General features: G+C 35.2%; 1 protein-coding gene across 8 annotated transcripts in view; it reads right to left on the bottom strand.

The window, feature by feature from the left end:
• LOC138700190 (ras guanyl-releasing protein 3-like) overlaps positions 1–21,056 on the bottom strand; it is a 615,134-nt gene that overhangs the window by 47,697 nt on the left and 546,381 nt on the right. For all 8 annotated transcript variants that reach the window (XR_011332295.1, XM_069826618.1, XM_069826616.1 and 5 more), the window contains 3 exons: positions 18,841–19,126; positions 11,509–11,682; positions 3,863–4,077 (listed from right to left, as the gene is read on the bottom strand). Coding sequence is in view for 7 of the 8 variants with exons in the window: in XM_069826618.1 (XP_069682719.1) it covers positions 3,863–4,077; positions 11,509–11,682; positions 18,841–19,126 (675 nt within the window). In the remaining variant the exon portion in view is untranslated. The remainder of the gene's footprint in view (positions 1–3,862; positions 4,078–11,508; positions 11,683–18,840; positions 19,127–21,056) is intronic.

Genomic DNA, 21,056 nt, shown 5'->3' with positions numbered 1-21,056 from the left:
CAATTTCTTTGAAAATTGGAATATAAATTAAGTTCGTTCTAACTTAGATTTTAGGCTATATGGCATTGAAAATACTTTATTTAAAAGGGCGTTATAAGGAAACCTGAATTAAATAAACCGAAATATCTTGCTTATTATTCATTTTTATGAAAAATGTTACATAACAAAAGTTTCTTTAAAACTGTTTCCGATAAGTTTCATTCTATGCAACATTTTTATAGGACTGATATTTAATGAGATACACGAGTTTTAAAATAACAATACATTTTGTCAGCACTGCCTCAGACTAATAGGCTATAATGAAATGAAAACAAATGACTTCATCTATAAGGGGTCTTGCACAGCAACAAATGGAAGCTATTCATTTAACACTATTTTTATACAGATATAATATTCTATGATGGGAATATATAAATGTATAAATGTTTATCTATCCACGTGAAATTGTTAACTTTATAATGAACACCATGATAACTTATGGACCTAAAGTGAAGTTTTATTGTAAGTGCATAAAAAATCAAGAAGCCGAATGCCAGTGATACATGTACAGCCTATGATTCCATACTGGCTATATACTATTTTCAATGTCACCACGGTATGGCTGCAGACAAATAAATATATTAAATAATGCTCACGAATTTCATTACATTGTCAGCAATGAAGAAGGTGGTTTCAATTAAACCGCCGGTACTGCTGATTATTGTAAGTAGGAAACAGCCAAAAAGGTGAGTCTTCATTCCTTATTTTGTCAAGTTTGATTGATCATTGCTTACACCATTTGATATTTTTCGTGAACACTAATTTCTTTAGATATAGCCCTACATTATCAGTGAGACATTTTTGCAATTTAGGTGGAACTCTACACACACAATTTGTATTTCTAAATTATAAGTTTGTTTTACCACTGTTGTGATCTATACATATGTAGGTGAACTGAAATCAGTACGGTATCTTGTTGTAGGAGAATTGATTACTATTATCACATTGCATAGTTTTAAGTTCATTAGATCATATTGTACTGTACCTACATTATATTTCTGGCAAGTTTGAAGTTTCATTGGTGTCATTGGTTAGATAATTATCTATGATTTCATAAACTTTCGTTGTAATTTTAGGGTTTACTGGAGTCTGTATATGTGTATATACACTACCGTATAAGTTGACCTACTTGATTTTTTCAATATTGATAACTAGTAAAATAACAATGTGTTTTATGTGCCATCTCGATCAGACCAATCCAATAAAGTGAGAACAAAATGTCTCTACGTTTATTTAATGCGGTTTTGCACAAGAGGGAAGATATTATCTACTTACTCTTTTTATACGGATATCATTGTAATCTATGATAATTATGAACATAAATGTTTATATATAATAGGCCTATAGGGATTCTGTTTAAAACACAAAAGCTCAATGTTTTTATCAATATAACTATGACTACACTAGATATGATCACTAGAAAATTTTGTACATGATTAAAATTGTTTGATAAATAGAATTTAGTTAAAGGAGACAATGGTAGCTACCAAAATTGACTTGCTACATGTATTGGCTCTGAGAAATGTTATAGGAACAGCTATACGGGGACTGTATGGCTTGTTATATGTGCGCCCTCTGTACCCGATTAGAATATTTATTTATAAACGGGATGTGTTAACTGTACACAAAAATTCATTACTACAGATTTAAATTATTAGTACAACATCTTCGCAATAGGAATGAAATGTTATAGAACTGTAAACAATGCTTTCAGTAAATGTTTGACACATCAAGTAATCTATAGACTACTAATATTAAATCGGTAACCAAAATTTTTCTGGAAATTTTCGCTTTTTCAAAAATAACACTGCTCAACAATGATTTTGTTAAATGTACAATTTCTGTTATTTATTATGTAATGTCATCTGCTGATTCCAAAAATGAAGTCAGAATTTTTCTACCACCCATCACTTTTTTTTTTTTTTTTTTTTTTTGTAATTTTAGAAAAATTGATTTTATTGCTATATACAGTCCTTAACATGCTAATGGAAAGAAAATAGTTCAAATATTTAATTTTATTGCTTTAGAAATTGATCTATAACTTTAGATCACTGTTGCCTGTGAAGTCAGAATTCATAAAAATGAATTTTATTCCTCATAAGACTGCGAGAGTTAGTACAGTATTAATTCTCATTTGAGTTGGAACTTACAATCATGAAATAAGTTTCATAACCCATGTTTTCTTTTCCCTAATTTTAAGTGTGGTAAAAGTATCTTATAAAATAAAACATACCTCGAAATACTGTGTAAATCACAAACAATTTTTGTTACGTTTGTGGTTAATTAACTTTGAAAGCACGCAGGTGAATTTTACTACACTAGTTAAAAGAGCTTACAAATGTTATTTTGATTACAAAATAGATGAGGATAGGAGCTGGGCCCCTGAAATCTGTTGTGCTCCATGTAATTCTATTAGCCTAAATGGTTGGCTAAAAGGATCCAGTCATATGCCTTTTCCAGTTCCAATGATATGTTGGGAACCTAAGGCTCATTCAACAGACTGTTACTTTCTAGGAACCACAGATCAGAAAATTACAGAGAACTTGTCAGAGAGATGATTCAGACCATAACGTGACGAGGTGTCATGTATCTCTCAAAATAACTTCTTGGATTCTCATCTATTTTTTATTTCCTCGAAACCTTCAGGTAGTGAGCGACGAATATAAGGAGCATTTTCATCAGGATTTTTCTGAGATGGAAAGGCGTTACCAGGAAAAATGGAGCCCAAATATTATGTTAGACTACTGCTGAGCACTCAAAAGAGATGTTTCTCAAGCGAAGTATAGCGTAAAATCTATTTCACACACATTTTAGGCAAATAAATATTATTTTAGGTAAAATGTTACAAGATATCAATACCAGAAAAGTCTAAAGTATATTTCATATAATTACTCAAAAACCCTTATCTTATCTTATATTCTTGCATTCCATTCACTATTCCGGAAAACTGAATTTCACTTTTGAAGAATTCATCAACTAAGGCATATTATAGAATGAATCAAGCTAGAGAACTGGCACTCATTTTGTCTCTACATTACAGCCTGGCAAGCAGACTACCAGCTCTTACGGAAAACATTCTCGCCATTTCACAACACTACAGTCTGACAAATGATATACACGAGATCGGGAAATCCAACCCACTATCACCATTCTCACCCATTCCCTAGAACACTTACACATACACTATACGACATAACTCTCCACAGATACACATAATGCACAGTGTGGCCTGCCAAAGTGGTGTGCAACTTGAAAATGAGCCATAGTCCTTTGCAACTCAATAAAAATGCCGGCAGCATGCTTTCCAGTGACTAGACAACCATCGAAACATTGTGTTGTTAAATTATTTCGTACGTGTTAATAAGGATGAAGTAAGACGGCTAATACGCAATTTTAGTGAGGATGAGCTCCAGTGAGTGTTTTAAAACGTTATAAATCTCCGAAACATGTGTATAGAGCATAAGGAAGGACATTTTGAGTAAATGTTTTGAAATTCAGGTAAGATTCTCTCCATTTTCTTACATAAATACCGACAATACTCGAAAAATCACTTTCCAGGATGTAGTGTCATGAAGCGGCAAGCATGTTATCCAATAGAGCTGGCGATCTGTTTGCCAGACTGCAACGTTGGAGATGGGAGGAGTGCTTGTTCCTTAGATTTAACTCACTCTTTATTATGTAAGCCTATTCTTTTACCTAAAGTACGGTACATGACAATTCTTTACGATGTAATAAAATAGAAAATATTCTATTTGATTACAAATACGTAATGATCATGAAAGAATATAAATACAATATATGTATACTTTTACATCTCACTTACAGAATTGGAATCTTGAAACCTTTGCATTCAGCAAGTCTGCGTCGATAATTACTAAAGTTGTTCCCAGACGACAATAAATCTGTAAGATCTGCCAGTAACTTCTTGCTGTCCGAGGAAAGACAAGCCATAGTCTTGGAAAGTCGAGCCAAAACACTATGACTTACACTTCCTACTACAGCCATCAGTGAGTTGAAGTTTTGCAGTTCCAAAAGTTTCTGTGGAAGTAGAAGTTACAAAATAATTATTTAAAATAAAATATAAAATTGGGATTGTATGCTTGTATGTTAGCTGCATTCAAGGCCATAACGAGGGACTGGTGAGCTGAGTGGCCACCAGGGGCGCAGGGTTTAGAGGAGAGAACATGTTATTTACATGAAGAAAATTAATCACACTTATCATGAAACGAAAGTACATTAATCACCTATCTTTTTAATTTTGTAGTTGATTTATTTTACGACGAATTATCAATTGCGATGATTGTCTATCACCTGAGTGAAATGAAGGTGATAATGCCAGCGAAATGAGTCCAGAGTCCAGCGGCGAAAGTTACTCAGCACTTGCTGTTGATAGGTTGAGGGAAAACCCCGGAAAAACCGTAAACCAGGTAACTTGTTCCAACAAGGATTTGAATCCGGACCCACTCATTTCAAAGATCAGACAAGCTAACCATTACTTCCCAGCAATTACCTATCCTACAAGCAATTAAAACTTTACTACATTTGCAGAGTACTGTAATAACAATGTAGAGCCTATCAGTGTTTGCTTCGAATCTAATTGCAGTTTCTCTCCTCAATAGTATTCACATATTCTTGTTGATTTTATACTCGTAAATGTAGGCCTAATGGTAAGATTTATTTTTTCTATGACTGGTATCTAAACTGATCTTCCTTTCACCGTCCTTAGCAACCTAAACAATGACTTTATTCACAGTAGTGAATTAAATTTGTTTTAAATCATTCTCTCCATGACAACCAACACATTAGCAACAATAAAATCCATACATTCATTCACTTATAGCTTCTTCACAAACAACACATATTAAAGAAAAGACCTACAATTCAAAATTAAATTTAAATACCAGTAATGTATAAAATATTGTAAAACACACGAGAATAAACATATTTTATGCGTTCGTGGAAACGATAACCCTTGGCTTCATCTCGGATGCTAAACTTTCCACTCACGAATTAAATCTAATTTTACTTTCTTGTACCATAAATTACTATTACTTACATTTTAAATTTTTAACAAAATTTGTGTTACATTTGGCGAATAAAATATTTGTTATCCCTTATCATATTTTTATACTTCGGTAAGGGAAGATGGGAGGGGAATAATTATGGATGAAACGTTTAAAAATGGTAAGCAAACATAAAACATAAAAAAAATGTTGCCAGGGATGCCATTCAGCCTTGCTACAGTCCTGGTTGCATATGTTGGTAACGAAGTTTAGTTTTATCATTGAAACACTTTCTAATCGCTATACAACGAAATTTTAAGATATTAATTTCTTTTTAATCCTCTGATTGAGGTTCTGGCTGATATGTACATCTATTATCAGGCAGTACATCTCACTTGACGATATGTGTCAGAGGAAAAACAATTGTTGTATGCATCTGAAGTCTGACTAGTGTAATATGTAGCTCATCGGCGATGTGGAGAGAGAAAGGAACTGGCCACCCTACCCCATCATCTCCTGGCATATTTGTCTCATAAGTGGTGCCTTTTTGGTATCACTTTTGAGGTTCAGACCTGTCTTCGGACAGTTGACTAAACAACAAACAATTTCTTTTTAAAAAGAACATATCGTTGATTTACTTTTAAAACCTTGTAACTGCATTTTAGAAAATTGAACAAGAGAGCAAAGTAAGTAATTCTTTTTATACTCCAGTTAACAACTGTTACTTTGTAAAATATATAAACATTTACAGTCTTACAAAGTGTTATTCGGAGACGCATTTTGAAAACATAGCTAGATATAGACATTCAGAAAAACTGATAGAAGCAAGCCGACAATATCATTTTAATATGTTAGCCCTTATACATAAAATAAAAAAAGTCAGAATAGAATCCCGCGCAATAGACATATGTCTGGACTCGCGTTACGAATTGAGCGCTGGTTCTAGTCCATGTAGGGAAAATTTCGACCAGTGCATGGGACCAATGCCCAGTCAGAATTATGATGAAATTAGGAAGCTATGCTAGTTAGTAAAATCGAATTTCGGAAACCAGTTAGGCTATAATGACTAGGAGGCTCATGTGTCGACTGCATGTAATCCCCATACTGGTTGGATAATCGTTCACCTCTGCTGAGACATGTGGGATGTGAGGCTAACAGTCGGCTGGTCGGCCATAATCCTTCATGTGCTGCACACCGCGGATTACATTACAATATGCATGAAGATGTCAGAATATTAAGCATGTTTACAACTAATAAGAATGAATGTCACGAAAACGATAAATAGCCCTACTTTTCATACGGTGAATGTGTTTAACTTTATTTTTCACGTTTGTTTTTACTTGGTTATTTAACGACGCTGTATCAACTACGAAGTTATTTAGCGTCGATGGGACTGGCGATAGCGTGATGGTATTTGGCGAGATGAGCCCGAGGATTTGTTGTAGATTACCTAACATTTGCCTTACGGTTGGGAAAACCTCGTAAAAAACCCAATCAGATAATCAGCCCAAGCGGGAATCGAACCCACGCCCAAACACAACTCTGGATCGGCAGGCAAGCGCCTTAGCCGACAGAGCTACACCGATGACTTTCTATGTTGGGAAAGGTATTGGTACTACATTAACTAGGCTATAATTTAGTTTTGAACTATAATTTAAAATACATATGGGACATTCCATGTGAAATCGAACAACAAAAAAACCTTATAACTGTGTAGTTCCTCGAAAATATATGTATAGAGGGGTAGGAGATAGGCCTACTTTATTGTGTGAAGTTTGTTCTCGTTTAAGTCCATTAGTTTTCTTGTTTTAATACGTTAAATTTATAGCATTTCCATAAAAATCTCCAGTTTCAAGGGACATACAACTTACGATAGACATTCCAACAAAAGTTCATATTATAGTTGAGAGTATCATTTTCATAACTATGCATACATAATATTTTACGTTAATGTGTAACAGGGGTATAGGTAAATATATCGACATTTGATAGGCTTTCCCATGAAAAAGTTACATAAAAAATATCAACTGATTCCTCTCTTTCTGAACAAATTGTATCAATTTTAATTTCGGCATTGCATGAAGAAGTGCTCCTGTAAAAAAAAAATAATTACGTTAAATTATATTAGCTACACCCAAGTTCCGAATCAGGTGACGGTGCGCACTCACTTTGCTCTATACGCATGATGTAAGCAAGAATGTTCCTGCACTGCTAGCCTAGCAGAATGGTAGATGAGTTTGTATAAGTGTGTGTACTGTACTTAAGGGTGAGTCCATGTGAAATCGGACGGAAAATTAGGAAAAGTTACTAACAATTTGTAATTGTCATTATATTTGTTATACTTATTAGAAAAGAAAAATGGATGTTTTTGAGAAGTATGACATCCTTAGGTGTAATAGTTTTCATATACTTCACACTTCAAAATTGAAATTTTACTAAAATATAATTTAAAACACAACAGCTTTAACTGGGACCAAAAGAGGGATATCATCTATGCCAACCTGTATAACCTTGCCTTGTGTGCTGATGGTGTACAAGACAGATATAAGAACTTAATTTCCGGCTACGAAATATTTCATTTAAATGCTTGTGTCACTTAAATAAAAAATCTGAAAGCTGCATTAATTAGTCCTTAAAGTTTGCAATATCTTTAGTTTTCATTTTATTTCTGTGAAAATCATTCGAATACGAATTAAAAGGACTGTACCCTAATATTATACACCAATTAATATGTTTTACAAATCAGTATGTTCGGGAAGATAAGAGTTTTAAAATGGGGTTTGGTGAAATTTCGATTTTAAGGCGTTCAGCAGCTATGGCTGCATAAAGAACATAGTTTTCATCCAGTACAGTACATTTTACGAATTTTTGTAAGAAAACTATTACACAGGGATGTCATATTTGACAAAAAAACATCCATCTCTCTCTATTCTAATTGTATAACAAGTGTAATGATAATGAAATTGTTAGGTAAATTTTCCTAATTTTCCGTCTGATTTCACATGGACACACACTAGAAAACTCATCTGCCATTCTAGTAGTAGACCTCTGCATTCTATTGAAAACAGCCGACCGAACTCGCTGATCAGTCCTGGGTTGTGAAGAAGGCAGCTGGGAAATGATACTTTCGAACGCATGCAGTTGAGGATTTATAACTGATCAGTTGAAACGTTTACTCAGTGAGTCGCGTGCACTGGAAGTTGTTGTATTAAAATTATATCACCTTAACAAATTTCTGATACCCAAAACAGCCTATGTAAGGAAGATCCATTTTGTTTTTATTTCAAGAAAATTAGAAAGTTTTGAACATTTAAACAAGGAAACATAATTTTTAAATAACACAATTCTTTAAAATGAAATAATTCTTTATATTATCAATAATGTTATTCATTATCCATCTTGTCGAACTCATTACATCAGTAACGAAAATGTTTAATGTAGCTTAGTAAATATGTGATTGTACAGGGTGATTCAAAACCTCTGCGACAAACTCTGAGGGATGATAGATCTAACAATAAGGAACTCTTTTTGTTAAACAACCTATGTCTTTTGACGCGTCGTTTCGAAGTTACCATTGAAAATGTTTTTGCATGGGCATATGTCAATGTATGCGAATGTGTGCAACCCTATTTGTTTGTTTGTTTGTAGAGATGTTTGTAAGAGACGAGAAGGGTTGTTGTTTGTTTACGTTTAATGTTCAATGCCTTTTCCTTCCAGTTCAGTGTAATCATCAATTGAGAATGGATGTCTATGCGGTCTTCCACCAATGCGCCAGGGATGAAGAGACCCATCATCTCAAAGGCACTAATAAAGTCGAGCAAACATTGTGTGGTGAGGGTGATTTCTGTTTTGAAACTGTTGTTGGTACATGTGGAGAGCTCTTCTTCTGTTTCCGCAAGCCTCCCCATAATACATTACCATGTCTGCTAACTCGGAAAAAGTGTAGACATTCATTCTCAATTGATGATTAGACTGAACTGAAAGGAAAAGATATTGAACATTAAACTTAAACAAACAATAACAACCCTTCTCGTCTCTTACAAACATCTCAACAAACAAACAGGTGTGCACACATTCACATACATTGACATATGCCCGCGCAAAAACATTTTCAATGGTAACTTCGAAACGACACGTCAAAAGACATAGGTTGTTTAATAAAAAAAAGTTCCTTTTTGTTAGATTTATTACGCCTCAGAGTTTGTCGCAGAGGTTTTGAATCACTCTGTATAAAAAGAACAGAGATTTTGTGATTCATGTCAAATTTCTTCAAAAGCAAACATAATTATATTTCATAAGATATCAAGAAATTTTTCCTGTAAATTCGAACTTTTTAAGCAGGTGATAGTTAGGTCTACGCCTAAATGCGAGTAGAGAATATTTTCCGAAAATGCTATAAAATGTGTGAGTACTGCTGGTATTATTGACTTGAAGAAGGGGGGATGAATTTGTAGCACCACATCCTTCATAGTAAATTATTACGGTAACCTCCGGCTTGGTGAACTATTACCCACACCAATTGACTGTGCTAAGTTTCGTTGTGTATCCTTGTTTCATGTAGGTAACCTCTGATGTCCCTGGTGTACCAGCCTCACGTCTCCAACCAGTGAATGGAGAACTACTGTGAATATGAGAATGCAGTAGAGCATCATTTCAATTTTGCTTGTGAGGAGGACAAGATTTTTTAGGAAAGACCTTATAAGATACATCACGTAGCGTACTACCTCCCTATTTCCTTTGAAATGAATTATTTTCCATACCGCAAACTGGGGTAAACTTGACCAAAAGAGAAAAAAAAAGATTTAAACCATGATATCAGGTGCAATGAACATACTTTTGAAGTTAATTATTCTTTCTCATTTGCAAAGTATGTTTAATTGTTTTAAGTCACATACAGGGTTGATATCATGATTTAAGTTTTTTTTTTTTTTTGTTTTATGACGAGTTTACCCCATTTTACAGTACATTTTCAGTTTCCACATATAGGCCTAGTTTTAACTTCTTATACTATTTATATGATACTTAATTTACAAGCACTTAGTGTAAATATAATGCAAGTACAAAAAAATGTATCCTACCTGCAGAATTTTAGTAATAAAGACATTTTAATTCCAATTAAAAAATTGTACTTCTGTTTGCTATACATGACAACCACTAATTCCGTTTCATTTGAGCAAAATCATTAACTAGTTTGTCTCTTATTTCTTAAGCATTTATAAAAATGGAATGTTTTAATATTAAAAGTAGAGTTATAGCTTTTTTTTTAGTAGTACCACTAAATTATAATTTTTAAATCTTACACTCAGGGACAGCAATTGCTCCCCTCCGTCCCCCAAATGACGCCTCTGTGAGAAGAGTTCGTCCGGAATAATGTTAATGGTTGTCATGGAAAAATGGGAGAACCCCAAGAAAAACTGTATCTACGACCTTGTCTGCCATAAAATGGGTTTTCCAATAAGCAATTCCACATCTAATCGGGACTCAAACCCAGACCGCCTACTTAGCAGGTCGTCAGCACTCGCTGAAATGCCTAGAATGCATTGAGGGTAAGGAAATATGCTCCGTCGTGCACAAAGGATAGAGAGGCAGCATACCCACCAGCAGCCACGAATGCACGCTAGGGCAGTGTCTTGTCCGCGGGTAAGAGACGCTAGCCCAAGAGTGCAGTGTTTTGATTACAGCTGATCTGCAGCAAATAGTCACTAAAGTGACAGAGTACTGCTGTTACTGTATTAGGTCAGGTTATGTTAGACCATGGTGGCTACTGGTGGGTTAGGACGATCCTTTGCACGTCAGCCATACTGAGGTCTGTTATGCACCCTGAATTTTATGGGATGAATGAGAATGAGGGTGTACCAGATCATCGGCAGCATGTAACCCCTCTCCCGCTCTAAGTTCATACCGCCAAAGTGACCATTCCAACGGCCCTTCCAAGGTTTGGAAGGAATGAATTCTGGCCTATATATTGCGGAAGGCTGGGAACCCAGGAACGGTTGCGGAGAGGACCCCCCCCCCCCTTCCTGTAAACGGATGAAGACATGAGTCTTGACCTGAATATGTCTATTGAATGAGATGAAGAAGATGAATGACATGATATGAAATTGAAATTCTTTTACTACACAGGAGGGGAAGGGAAAATGGACTGTGACAATGAAAATTCCAATCTGGCATTTGCCTATGTAATTGTGGAAAACCATGAAAAAACCACAGTCAGATTGGTCGGGCCGGGAATCGAACTACGGACCTCCTGAATGCGAGTCCCATGTGATACGCAAGCACCAACTCGCTCGGTTACTGTATTAGGAAAAAAAATCCAACTTGCCTACTTTAATACCGAGAGTTTGTTGCCGGTAAGTGGACTATAGGCCTATATAAGCTATTGGGAGCCTGAAAATGACACTGTACATAGTAAAGGTAACTTACTTAATTTTCAGTACACAATGAAGTAAATGTTTTAGATACGTACCTTAGCTACATTTATAAACTTGGCTATGACATCAGCTCGTTGTTGAGGCATGGTACGACTTAGAACCATGCACTGAATCCACTGTGTTAGACCATTGAACATCATTACCGATCTTTCTAATCTTGGAGTATCTCGTAAAGATCCAGTATCTGCGTATTTCTTGAGATCATGAAACTGTTTGGGACAGATACACAGAAATAATGTACAGTTAGTTATTCTATGTATTTAATAAACTGATGCAGAAAAAATAAATATATGAAACATTAAAAAAATTTAAATTCTTAAAATTATAACATACGAGTTAAGCCAATATTACAGAAGTTTTAGACATCTAAACAGAAGTCTCATCGTCATTTCCATAAGCGTATTACCGAATTAGTCATTTCGCGATGACAGTTGAAAGTAAAAATGTAGGCTACCCGCTACACTGAAAATACACTGAGAAAAACCCGCTTAAATAAAGTCGTGTGTTACAAATTTCAAAGCATCTTGTCACCATTCAAAGTATATCAGTTTTTAGCTACTTGGATATTCCAAAATTATGCTGTAACTTAAATTATAAATCCTATATGTTTACTTTTAAAGTAATACTTTTTATATAGGCTCTACTCAGTGCTGTCATGGTAATTTTTCTCTTGGCCATATACCCCACCCCTTGTTTTCTCCCTTGAAATATATTTTACTCTCCTCTTTCTATCTCTCCAACTATCATTTAATGATTTTTTAATATTAAAGAACAAGCAAAGAAATTGTTTTGCTTTACATTGTACATACAACAAGCTTGATTTAAGGAATACACCATGTAGCCCCACTGTAGATGCATACTTGTCTTGATGAATCTTGGAGTGTATATTTGCAGCACTTCTTGTTTTTCAACCATTATTTTATATAATTCTGCAGAGGTGGACAATTTTTGTTTATGAACATCAAAATACATAAGGAACAGCAAAAGATGATCTAAGATCTGTACAGATCTCTGCGTACAAAACTTAGGCACCCATATGACTCCATACAGACAAAATTTTCTTTTCCCCATACGATTAATTAAAAAATTTGTAGGTTCCCACACTATATATGGCCCTGTATGGCCTCCATGACAGCACTGGCTCCACTGGACTGTACCCGAGAACGAGCACAAGCTTATTTTGGGTAACCATCATACCCTTAAAATGTAAATTGTGAATAAATTTGAATTTGAAAAAGAAAGTTAAATAAGGTAGATGAATCAAACAAGACACACCTAAAGTTTGGGACCATCTATGTTTTTAATGGTTAAATATGGGAAATCGTTATTTTCTGTATTTACAGTTGAGTTAGTACTCTCTTCCAAAAAAAAGTTCTAAATGTATGTTTTTAAGATTTTGGCTGTGGGAATTGTTTTAAAATTAGTTGTCATGTGGATCTTATTGAAAGAATAGGTTCTAAATAAGACCCAGGACTGTCTTTATCGCTGTTGATCACAGGAGTGTTTGGAGATTCTTCAATGTTAATCACTGCTGATGTTAGATCAGTGACATCGAGATTATCAACTTCTGCCTCTTCGTAGGATCACAGGCTAGTACATCTGCATTTGAACCAGAGTTTCCTTCAATAGGTCGCTTGAAAGGAAGAATTCCTGTTCCTCGAAACTTTGCAATCAAATTACCTGTAGTCATTGCTCTGAGCCAAGCAGATGAAAACAGTTCACCAAATGTTGAACGTATAATCATTGTGACACTTTATGCACCAAACAAGGCTCACCCGGGACTTATTAGAGACTTGCAGTTTTTCTTCAGTCTCTTGCTCGCTACACCCTCGCCACCAATTATATCTTAAATCTAATTATATTAAAGGGAATAAAACAGCTTTCGAAAAATGTATAATCCCTGAAATATTAGTTACAGATGGCTGCAGAAATACGTAAAAATTGCACTTTCCATAAATAATTAGCCAAACAAACAACTCAAACACAGCAACATACAGTGGCGCAAACCAGTTACAGCTGACATGTGATATTAGCACTGTTAAATGCGCACTAGTACAGGATCCAATCACTGTTGTCATCTAACAGATATCGCATATTATACTTTTAGCACAATAAGGGGTGAGCCTTGTTTGATACACCTACCTTACTTCATATAGATAATAAACCAATTTCTTACTTGAACTTATATACAGAGTAATTAAGCTGATTCTACGATGTAAGTTAGACAAATCTGAATTTATAATATGATCTCTAAATTCAGGTCTCTCCTTTCTTATGTTGTGGAATAGGAAATGATGGGGTGTAAATTACTGAAAAGAATTAACATTTATAATGAGTTATAACTAGAGTCCTGAGTTTGGCTACCTAAAGCCTCCAAGCAACCCGCAATAGTGTTTAATTGCAGCATTTACAAAAGGGATGTTAACATGAAATGAGAATATGCGCAGTATACATTAATTCTAGTATTCTGAGGGGATAAAAAGCAGACATGCAATTAGTAAAGGATTTATAAGAAAACAAAGAGAAGAAAGTGACACTTGAAAACTCCGTAGGTATGTATGAAGTATAGCTTGACGGCATCCAACGTTATCAGGTCAGTTGTTCAGTATACATACGAAAACAAAACAAAGCTAAGCGGTTGGAAATGAGTGTTCCAGTAGAAGAAAGATTTTTCTCCTTTAGTCTGGAAGCTAGTAGTTCTGGATTGTCTTTTGAAAGTGAAAGGTCTCTAATGAGATCCTTTAATTTAGATTGTGTAAATCATTATGGTTCAGAATTTGACATCTCGGGAATGCAGTCAGGATCAGGACATTCTAATCAATCTTCTTAATATATCCAGCTGTTTTCTGACAACATAAAGTCCACTGTAGTCTATTCAGTTGTTGTTTTTCACGAGAAATGAGGGGTATTTTGATCGGTGTTCATTATAGATGCCTGTTGCTAGTAGGCAGAGTTGGGGTGTAGAGGACATTCTAATCCTCCACGGACAATATTATCTTCACATTCGATTCAATTTCTTGAAAAATTTTCATTTTCTGGAGAATTCGGGACTGGTAAGTTATTATCATGGGGGACTTGTTTGATTACATATGCAAGGTTTGGACATAAATTTTATGTTTGTTCTTTGCTGAAAACTCCTTTATATTCACAGAACAAAAATAGCTGTATCAGGAAATAAGCGCAAGCAGAGTTACAGTGTGCCTTGCAAAGGAAGGGGCTGTACCTGAGTGTAAGAAATTTAAAGCAGAGTGTAGAGTATAATAAATTAAGAATAAATAAGAAACTATACGTGATAGAAAAAAAACTACAACCAAGTATGAATTCAACACATCAATCTCTACCGCGTGGATCAATCAGCTTTTTCGGCGAGAATTCATTGTTGACATTTGACCTGTGTATAATTTGTCCGTGCTCCAGAAATTCCACTAGCAATGGACTTCAAACCGATGCACAGTGTGAAATTTTCTCAGTCTAGGTGGACAAAAATCAAATTTTGACTTGTTTAGTTAGGTATAGGTGAATATGAATTCTTGTTTTTTAACATTTGAAGAATGTTGGGAGTAATAGCTTTTACTATTTTATCCGCAGCAAGCTATATTTAGAAGGGTATAAACAGTGAGTTCTTCCTAACACTTCTTGCTCCTGTTCAGTCATAGACTTACTATGTGGGTGAAAAAGAGCCAAGTGTTTGTGATTCATTGTGTTGTGAGATATGATATCAGTTCAGATAGGTACGTTCTTACTAATATAACTTCAATTACAATTTTTTTTAAGTATTTTTCTTATTACAGTACGGTTTAAATATTACAATTGACAAAAAAAAGTATTTACTTTTTTAAGTTCTCCAAATATAATGTGAGTTTTAGTATAGCTGGCCACGTCCGGTTACAACAATTCTTTTATCATTTAATACAACATCATTTAGTGTGCCGAATCCCTGTTTTAAAGTTTGCGCGTTCTTGTGCATTTATCAGTAATTAATTTTTTTTCAGTGGTGGGGCATACGGTATCTGTTCCACGTTTGACATAACGACAGAAAAGAATCATGGAATAAGGAAGTTTTCAATCACTCTGTGAGTGTTTTAGGCCTGCAAAATTATTCACATAACATCGAATATCAGGTTAAAAATACATCGGAAGTTTTTATCTAACCGTAATAAACACACAATGAATCAGAACGCAAATCATTAGCTGGACAAAATTAATAACTTCTCTTCATTCTAACAGATTCTTATGAAACTTTGTACATGTCTTACAGGTGGCACATATGTTTTGTGTACAAACTCTGATTAAGTGCACCTTCATAAAGGGTGCATTTAGACAGAATTAATAACTTCTCTCCTATCTAACAGATTTTTATGAAACACTGCACGGAAGTTACGGGTAACATATATTTTTTGTGCACAAACTATATTTACGGTTCCATAAGAGGAACTGCTCCTTTATAGGTGTGCATTTAAACAAAATTAATAACTTCTCTCCTATCTAACACATTTTTATGAAACTTGATACAGAAGTTACAGGTGGGATATATTTTTGTCTACAAAATCTGATTATGTTTCTATAAGAGGAACTACCTCTTTATAGTGATGCATTTAGACAGAATTAATAACTTCTCGCCTATATAATATATTTTTATAAAACTTTGTACAATAGTTAGGTCTACAGGTAGCATACAGATATAATCAGAATTTGTACACAAAAATATATGCTACCTGTAACTCATGTACAAAGTTTCATAAAAATCTGTTAGGTAGGAGAGAAGTTAATTTTGTGTAAATACACCCACTGTAAAGGGGTACTTCCTCTTATGGAACCGTAAATATAGTTTGTACACAAAAGATATATTCTACCAGTAACTTCCGTACAATGTTTCATAAAAATCTGTTATACAGGAGATAAGTTATTATTTGTGCCCAAAACCACCCCTATAAAGGGGTAGTTTATCTTACACAAACATAGTCAGAGTTTGTAGACAAAAAATATGTGCTACCTATAAGGTCAGTACAAAGTTTCATAACAATTCGTTAGAATGCAGAGAAGTTATTAATTTTGTCCAGCTAGATTAGCGTTATTGCACACTGTGCGATGGAACCAAGATTCGTTACCTGTCACAATAAGACGCAAGATCTGATCACCTCCCTCCCGATATCCTCTGAGATTCTGCTAGCAGATTCTCACACGTTCGGCTTTCTGCTCTGCAGTTAAAGGGTGTTGCACCCATTATGCACAAACTTTGCGATACTCCAGGTATTTGTGGAGAATTTTATGGATACTGTCCTCGCTGATATTCAGTAATAAACTAAATTGTACATCTTGATTACACACCTTTTAACACTATATCACTTCGGAAAACGTAATATGTGTTTTTCACGTATTTTACATTACCTCAACATGTTTCAGCCTGCTATTGGCCATCTTCAGAACTGGCGTTGCTGGTCTTGGCGCCTTTTGTTTGTTTTTCCTGTGGGGGTGTGTTTGTATGGTGTAATGTGGAGTCAAAGAGTGTGTGTTCTGAAATTGAGTTGTGTGTTGAGAAAATCATTTGGATATGTTTTTGTGTGTCTGTATATTTCGTATTGTTCTAGTGTGTTTAGTTTCTGGCTTTTTGGTTGTATGTGTAGAATTTTCATGTCTGTGTTGATGTTTCTGTAGGTGTGGTTAGCATTTGTGATGTGTTCTGCATATGTGAAAGTATTTGGTAATTTTGTTATGGCTGTGACGTATTCTTTGTAAATTCTACACATCCAACCAAAAAGCCAGAAACTAAACACACTAGAACAATACGAAATATACAGACACACAAAAACATATCCAAATGAAATTCTCAACACACAACTCAATTTTTTCAGAACACACACTCTCTGACTCCACATTACACTACACAAACACACCCCCACAGGAAACATAAACAAAAGGCGCCAAGACCAGCAACAACCAGTTCTGAAGATGGCCAATAGCAGGCTGAAACATGTTCGAGGTAATGTAAAATTTAACACGTGAAAGACACGTTTTCCGAAACTAAATTGATTTGCTTATTGTTATTCTCCTATTCTCTCAGACAAGATCATCAACATTTTGAATTGAATTTGGTATGATAGCCTTCAGCGCTTGCCCTGATCATGAATCGTTCTGCAGAGATGTTGGTCAGAACGAAACCGTGCACACCAATGCTTTACAGCTAATGTTTCTAGGTATGTCTCTCCAAAAACTGCAACTCTTCTGCTATAGATTTGAGCAAGTGTGGGCCCTTCTGCAGTAAAAAAAAAAAAACAATTAACAGCAAGCTGTTCACTTTTTGACGCTTAAATCTTGCACCATTCGCTTTTTTTTTTTTTAATTTACTCGGAAAACAATGACAGCTATGCTAACCATACCTACCAATAAAAAGTCTATAATCGTTGTTGCTAATTCCCCTAAAGCGAACTCCGGCCTATAGACTACTCCTACTGCACATATTAGTAAACCTTGGCCAACTTTCATTTGAACTAACCAATATACGGGTGGTCATGATAAGCGCTTAGATTATTCTCTGATGCATTGCAGTCGCATTCTCACCCACAGGTTTGCTCTGCATCCAAGATACAGACAACTCATGCTTTAGAACCAGCCTTCTCCGCACATCGTCAAATGATGGCAGGAGAAATGCTGATGAAAGGTAAAGGGCCCGCACTCCAGCGGTTTACTAATAAGAGTTAGAAATAGTAAGTAAATAATATTTTGGGTATCATATAATTGAGAGAGGAAGAATATGGGAAGTGAGGAGGTAGAAAGTGAGTGCAAGTAGTGAGAGTGAACCATAAAAGTTATGCAATAAAGTGAAAAAGTGATAAGTAAATTGAACAAGTAATAACAAGCAAGTATTACAAACATGAAAACATTGGAACAATAAATGAGACAAATAATATAATACGGTAATGTAGATGAGAAAGTATAAAAATTAGTGAATACTAGCCAGAGATAAAAAGGTTTTTAAGATAAACAGAAAATGAGGGATAACAGTAATGAAAGATGACAATGATAGTAGTAGAGATGGATGAGTATATGTAGCCGAGAATGTTTGTACATAAGAGAAAGGTAGACAGTATTGCATAGTATTCGGGAATGGGATTGAGGGAAGATAAAAAAGGTGAAGAATTGAAAATACTGTACATCAGAAAGGATGGAGGAAGAAATAGACAGAAATAGGATTTAACTTTAGGTAACTGGAAGATATGGGGAGATATAGATGAGAGGAGAAATATATTAGGATATGTGATTGAATGTAATCAAGGGTAGTGGTGGACTGTATACAGAAATGTGAGGGAAAAAGCCGTATGATGATAATATGAATATGAATATAATATGTCATATAGCTTAATACTCACAGTTATTCTCCTAATGACTTTATGTTCCAAGTATGTGATGTGTTCCGCCAACTGCATTGGTTCCAGATGGTTAAAGACGAGGGAGACTTTGCGGGAGTGTTGTACTTGTTGTTCAATTGGGTTGCTGTTGCGAACAGATACATGTCGCATCCAGTCGTAAGATGGCACCTGGGATAAATCTACTAACTCGGCTGAGGTAGGAGTCAGTGCTGATTGAAATTCTCTAAGTGCTCCTGCCAGGCCATTTTCCATGTCAAAGTGCATTGGAAACTGAAGGATCCAGTACCTAAACAAGAACATAAATCCTTGATTATTACATTGTTGTTATTATTGTACCATAGGGGCTGTCCTAAAATAACATACTTCAAGAAAAATTGCTATTGGTGGTATGTTTCTTCATATTTAGAACATTGTTTTACATATAGAAATATTTCACTACATTACTTTTACAGTTACAGTTACAGTACAGTTACAGTTACAGTTACAGGTACAGGTACAGGTACAGGTACAGTTAAAAAAAAGGATATTTTAAATTAAGTGTTCTCTATATAGATAAAAAAAATGTAACACTATGTCATTTTGTCGATAATACTTGGGTAAAATGACATACCTACCTTAAAGTGAGATATCGAATATTTTCACTTGAATATAGCCTATGGCATGAAAATGACTTTGCTCTCTTGGTGAGACGAGCACTCTTGCTGTGTGCACATATATTGATTGCACTTAGTACAATTGAGCCAAGTCTCTTTCTAATTAGTAGGCCTACCTTTGAGCCAAGTCTCTTTGGGTCTTGAATGGCGGCTGAATAATTCCTTTCAATAAATGCATGGCACATCATCATCATCATCATCATCATCTTCTTCTCTGAGTTGCATTCCAGATCTTCATTGTCCACATCTTGATCGAAAAGAAGCTTTTTCTTCACTTGGCGACATAATATATACCGGTAATTTCAAGCGTTTCTTCTCTACTGCACTTGTTTTCACCTCAGCAACATATGAGCTGCTGGTCAAAATTTGTGCTCTGTTGTGCTTCTTTCCCTATAGAGATGCCCAATTTGTGATGAAACGGAAGTGGGGATACGTCAAATGATCCCGTGAATAGCTTGATGTAGTTTCCTTTAAATATCTACAGGCAGGTACTTCTGCAGGACATCACAAAGAAGATTATTCAGCTTTGAAGATACTGAGTGGTGTTGATGATCCAGCTGCAATTATAGAGATCAGTGCAGGTACTTCCAGTTACGCATTGTCTTCAGCATTTGCAGTTTCCAGTTCTGAACTTTCATTCTCAAGATAGAGGCCATTAAGTTATTATTGCAACACTAAAAACTGATCTGGAAATATATCAGGATTCAAAGGCCAAATTCCTGTTTGTGCAAATCAACTAATGCGAATAAATATAAATTACCAATCTGGAATTGGATCACTCACTCTCCTAAGATGAGCCTTCAATCATTTGGAGTCTTCCTGGTTGTGATACGTTTTCAGGGGCCCAAAGAATTTCACATCTAAGGGGTGAAGTCGATGCGTGAAGAGCAGAGAGACTAAAACCATTATCTCAGACATATGTCAACACATCAATATGTTAGTGGCCCAAATAACCATCAACTAGGAGAAGTACTTTGTTGTTTTTGTATGTGTTGGCATATTCTATTAGGCCTAAGCATTTCAGCCACTGTGTAAACAACTCCCCAGTCATCCATCCCAATTCATTCAGTAGTCCTAATGTTACACATGAAACTTAATCAGAAATTCTTGTTTTGACTTCATGGAAAATATCAAAGCAGGTGGAGCACAATTTCTAGGAGAGCTCATACGACACAATTGTGCCATGCAGACCGCACTCGGTACAATTTATAACCCCTACTTGCTTCTTTCCTCGAGCTGCAAGGATTTTCTGTGGTCTTTGAACAGTTGCGAATAGTGTTGATTCATCAACATTTCAAATTCATGTGAGATGAAAGTGGTTCTCATCTAAAACCGCATAAACTTATCAATTCGGTACGTTATTTTACCCTGACTGATAGCTTTCAACATATGGAGGTACTGCCAACGCTCACATGGATTTGAAGGTTACAATATATGTTAAAAATAATCAGAACAGAAGTACTTACATGTCTCATGTATAAAAAAGGTGTTTGACTTCTTTAAGTTCAAGTAAAATGCCACCAAAGAAATGTCACTCCAAAGTTCGACAACAAGATTTTCACT

The sequence above is a fragment of the Periplaneta americana genome, chromosome 5, assembly GCF_040183065.1.
Source record: "Periplaneta americana isolate PAMFEO1 chromosome 5, P.americana_PAMFEO1_priV1, whole genome shotgun sequence".
Classification (NCBI taxonomy): domain Eukaryota; kingdom Metazoa; phylum Arthropoda; class Insecta; order Blattodea; family Blattidae; genus Periplaneta; species Periplaneta americana.
Note: the sequence above shows the minus strand (reverse complement) of the source record. Positions and strands in the feature narration are given on the sequence as shown.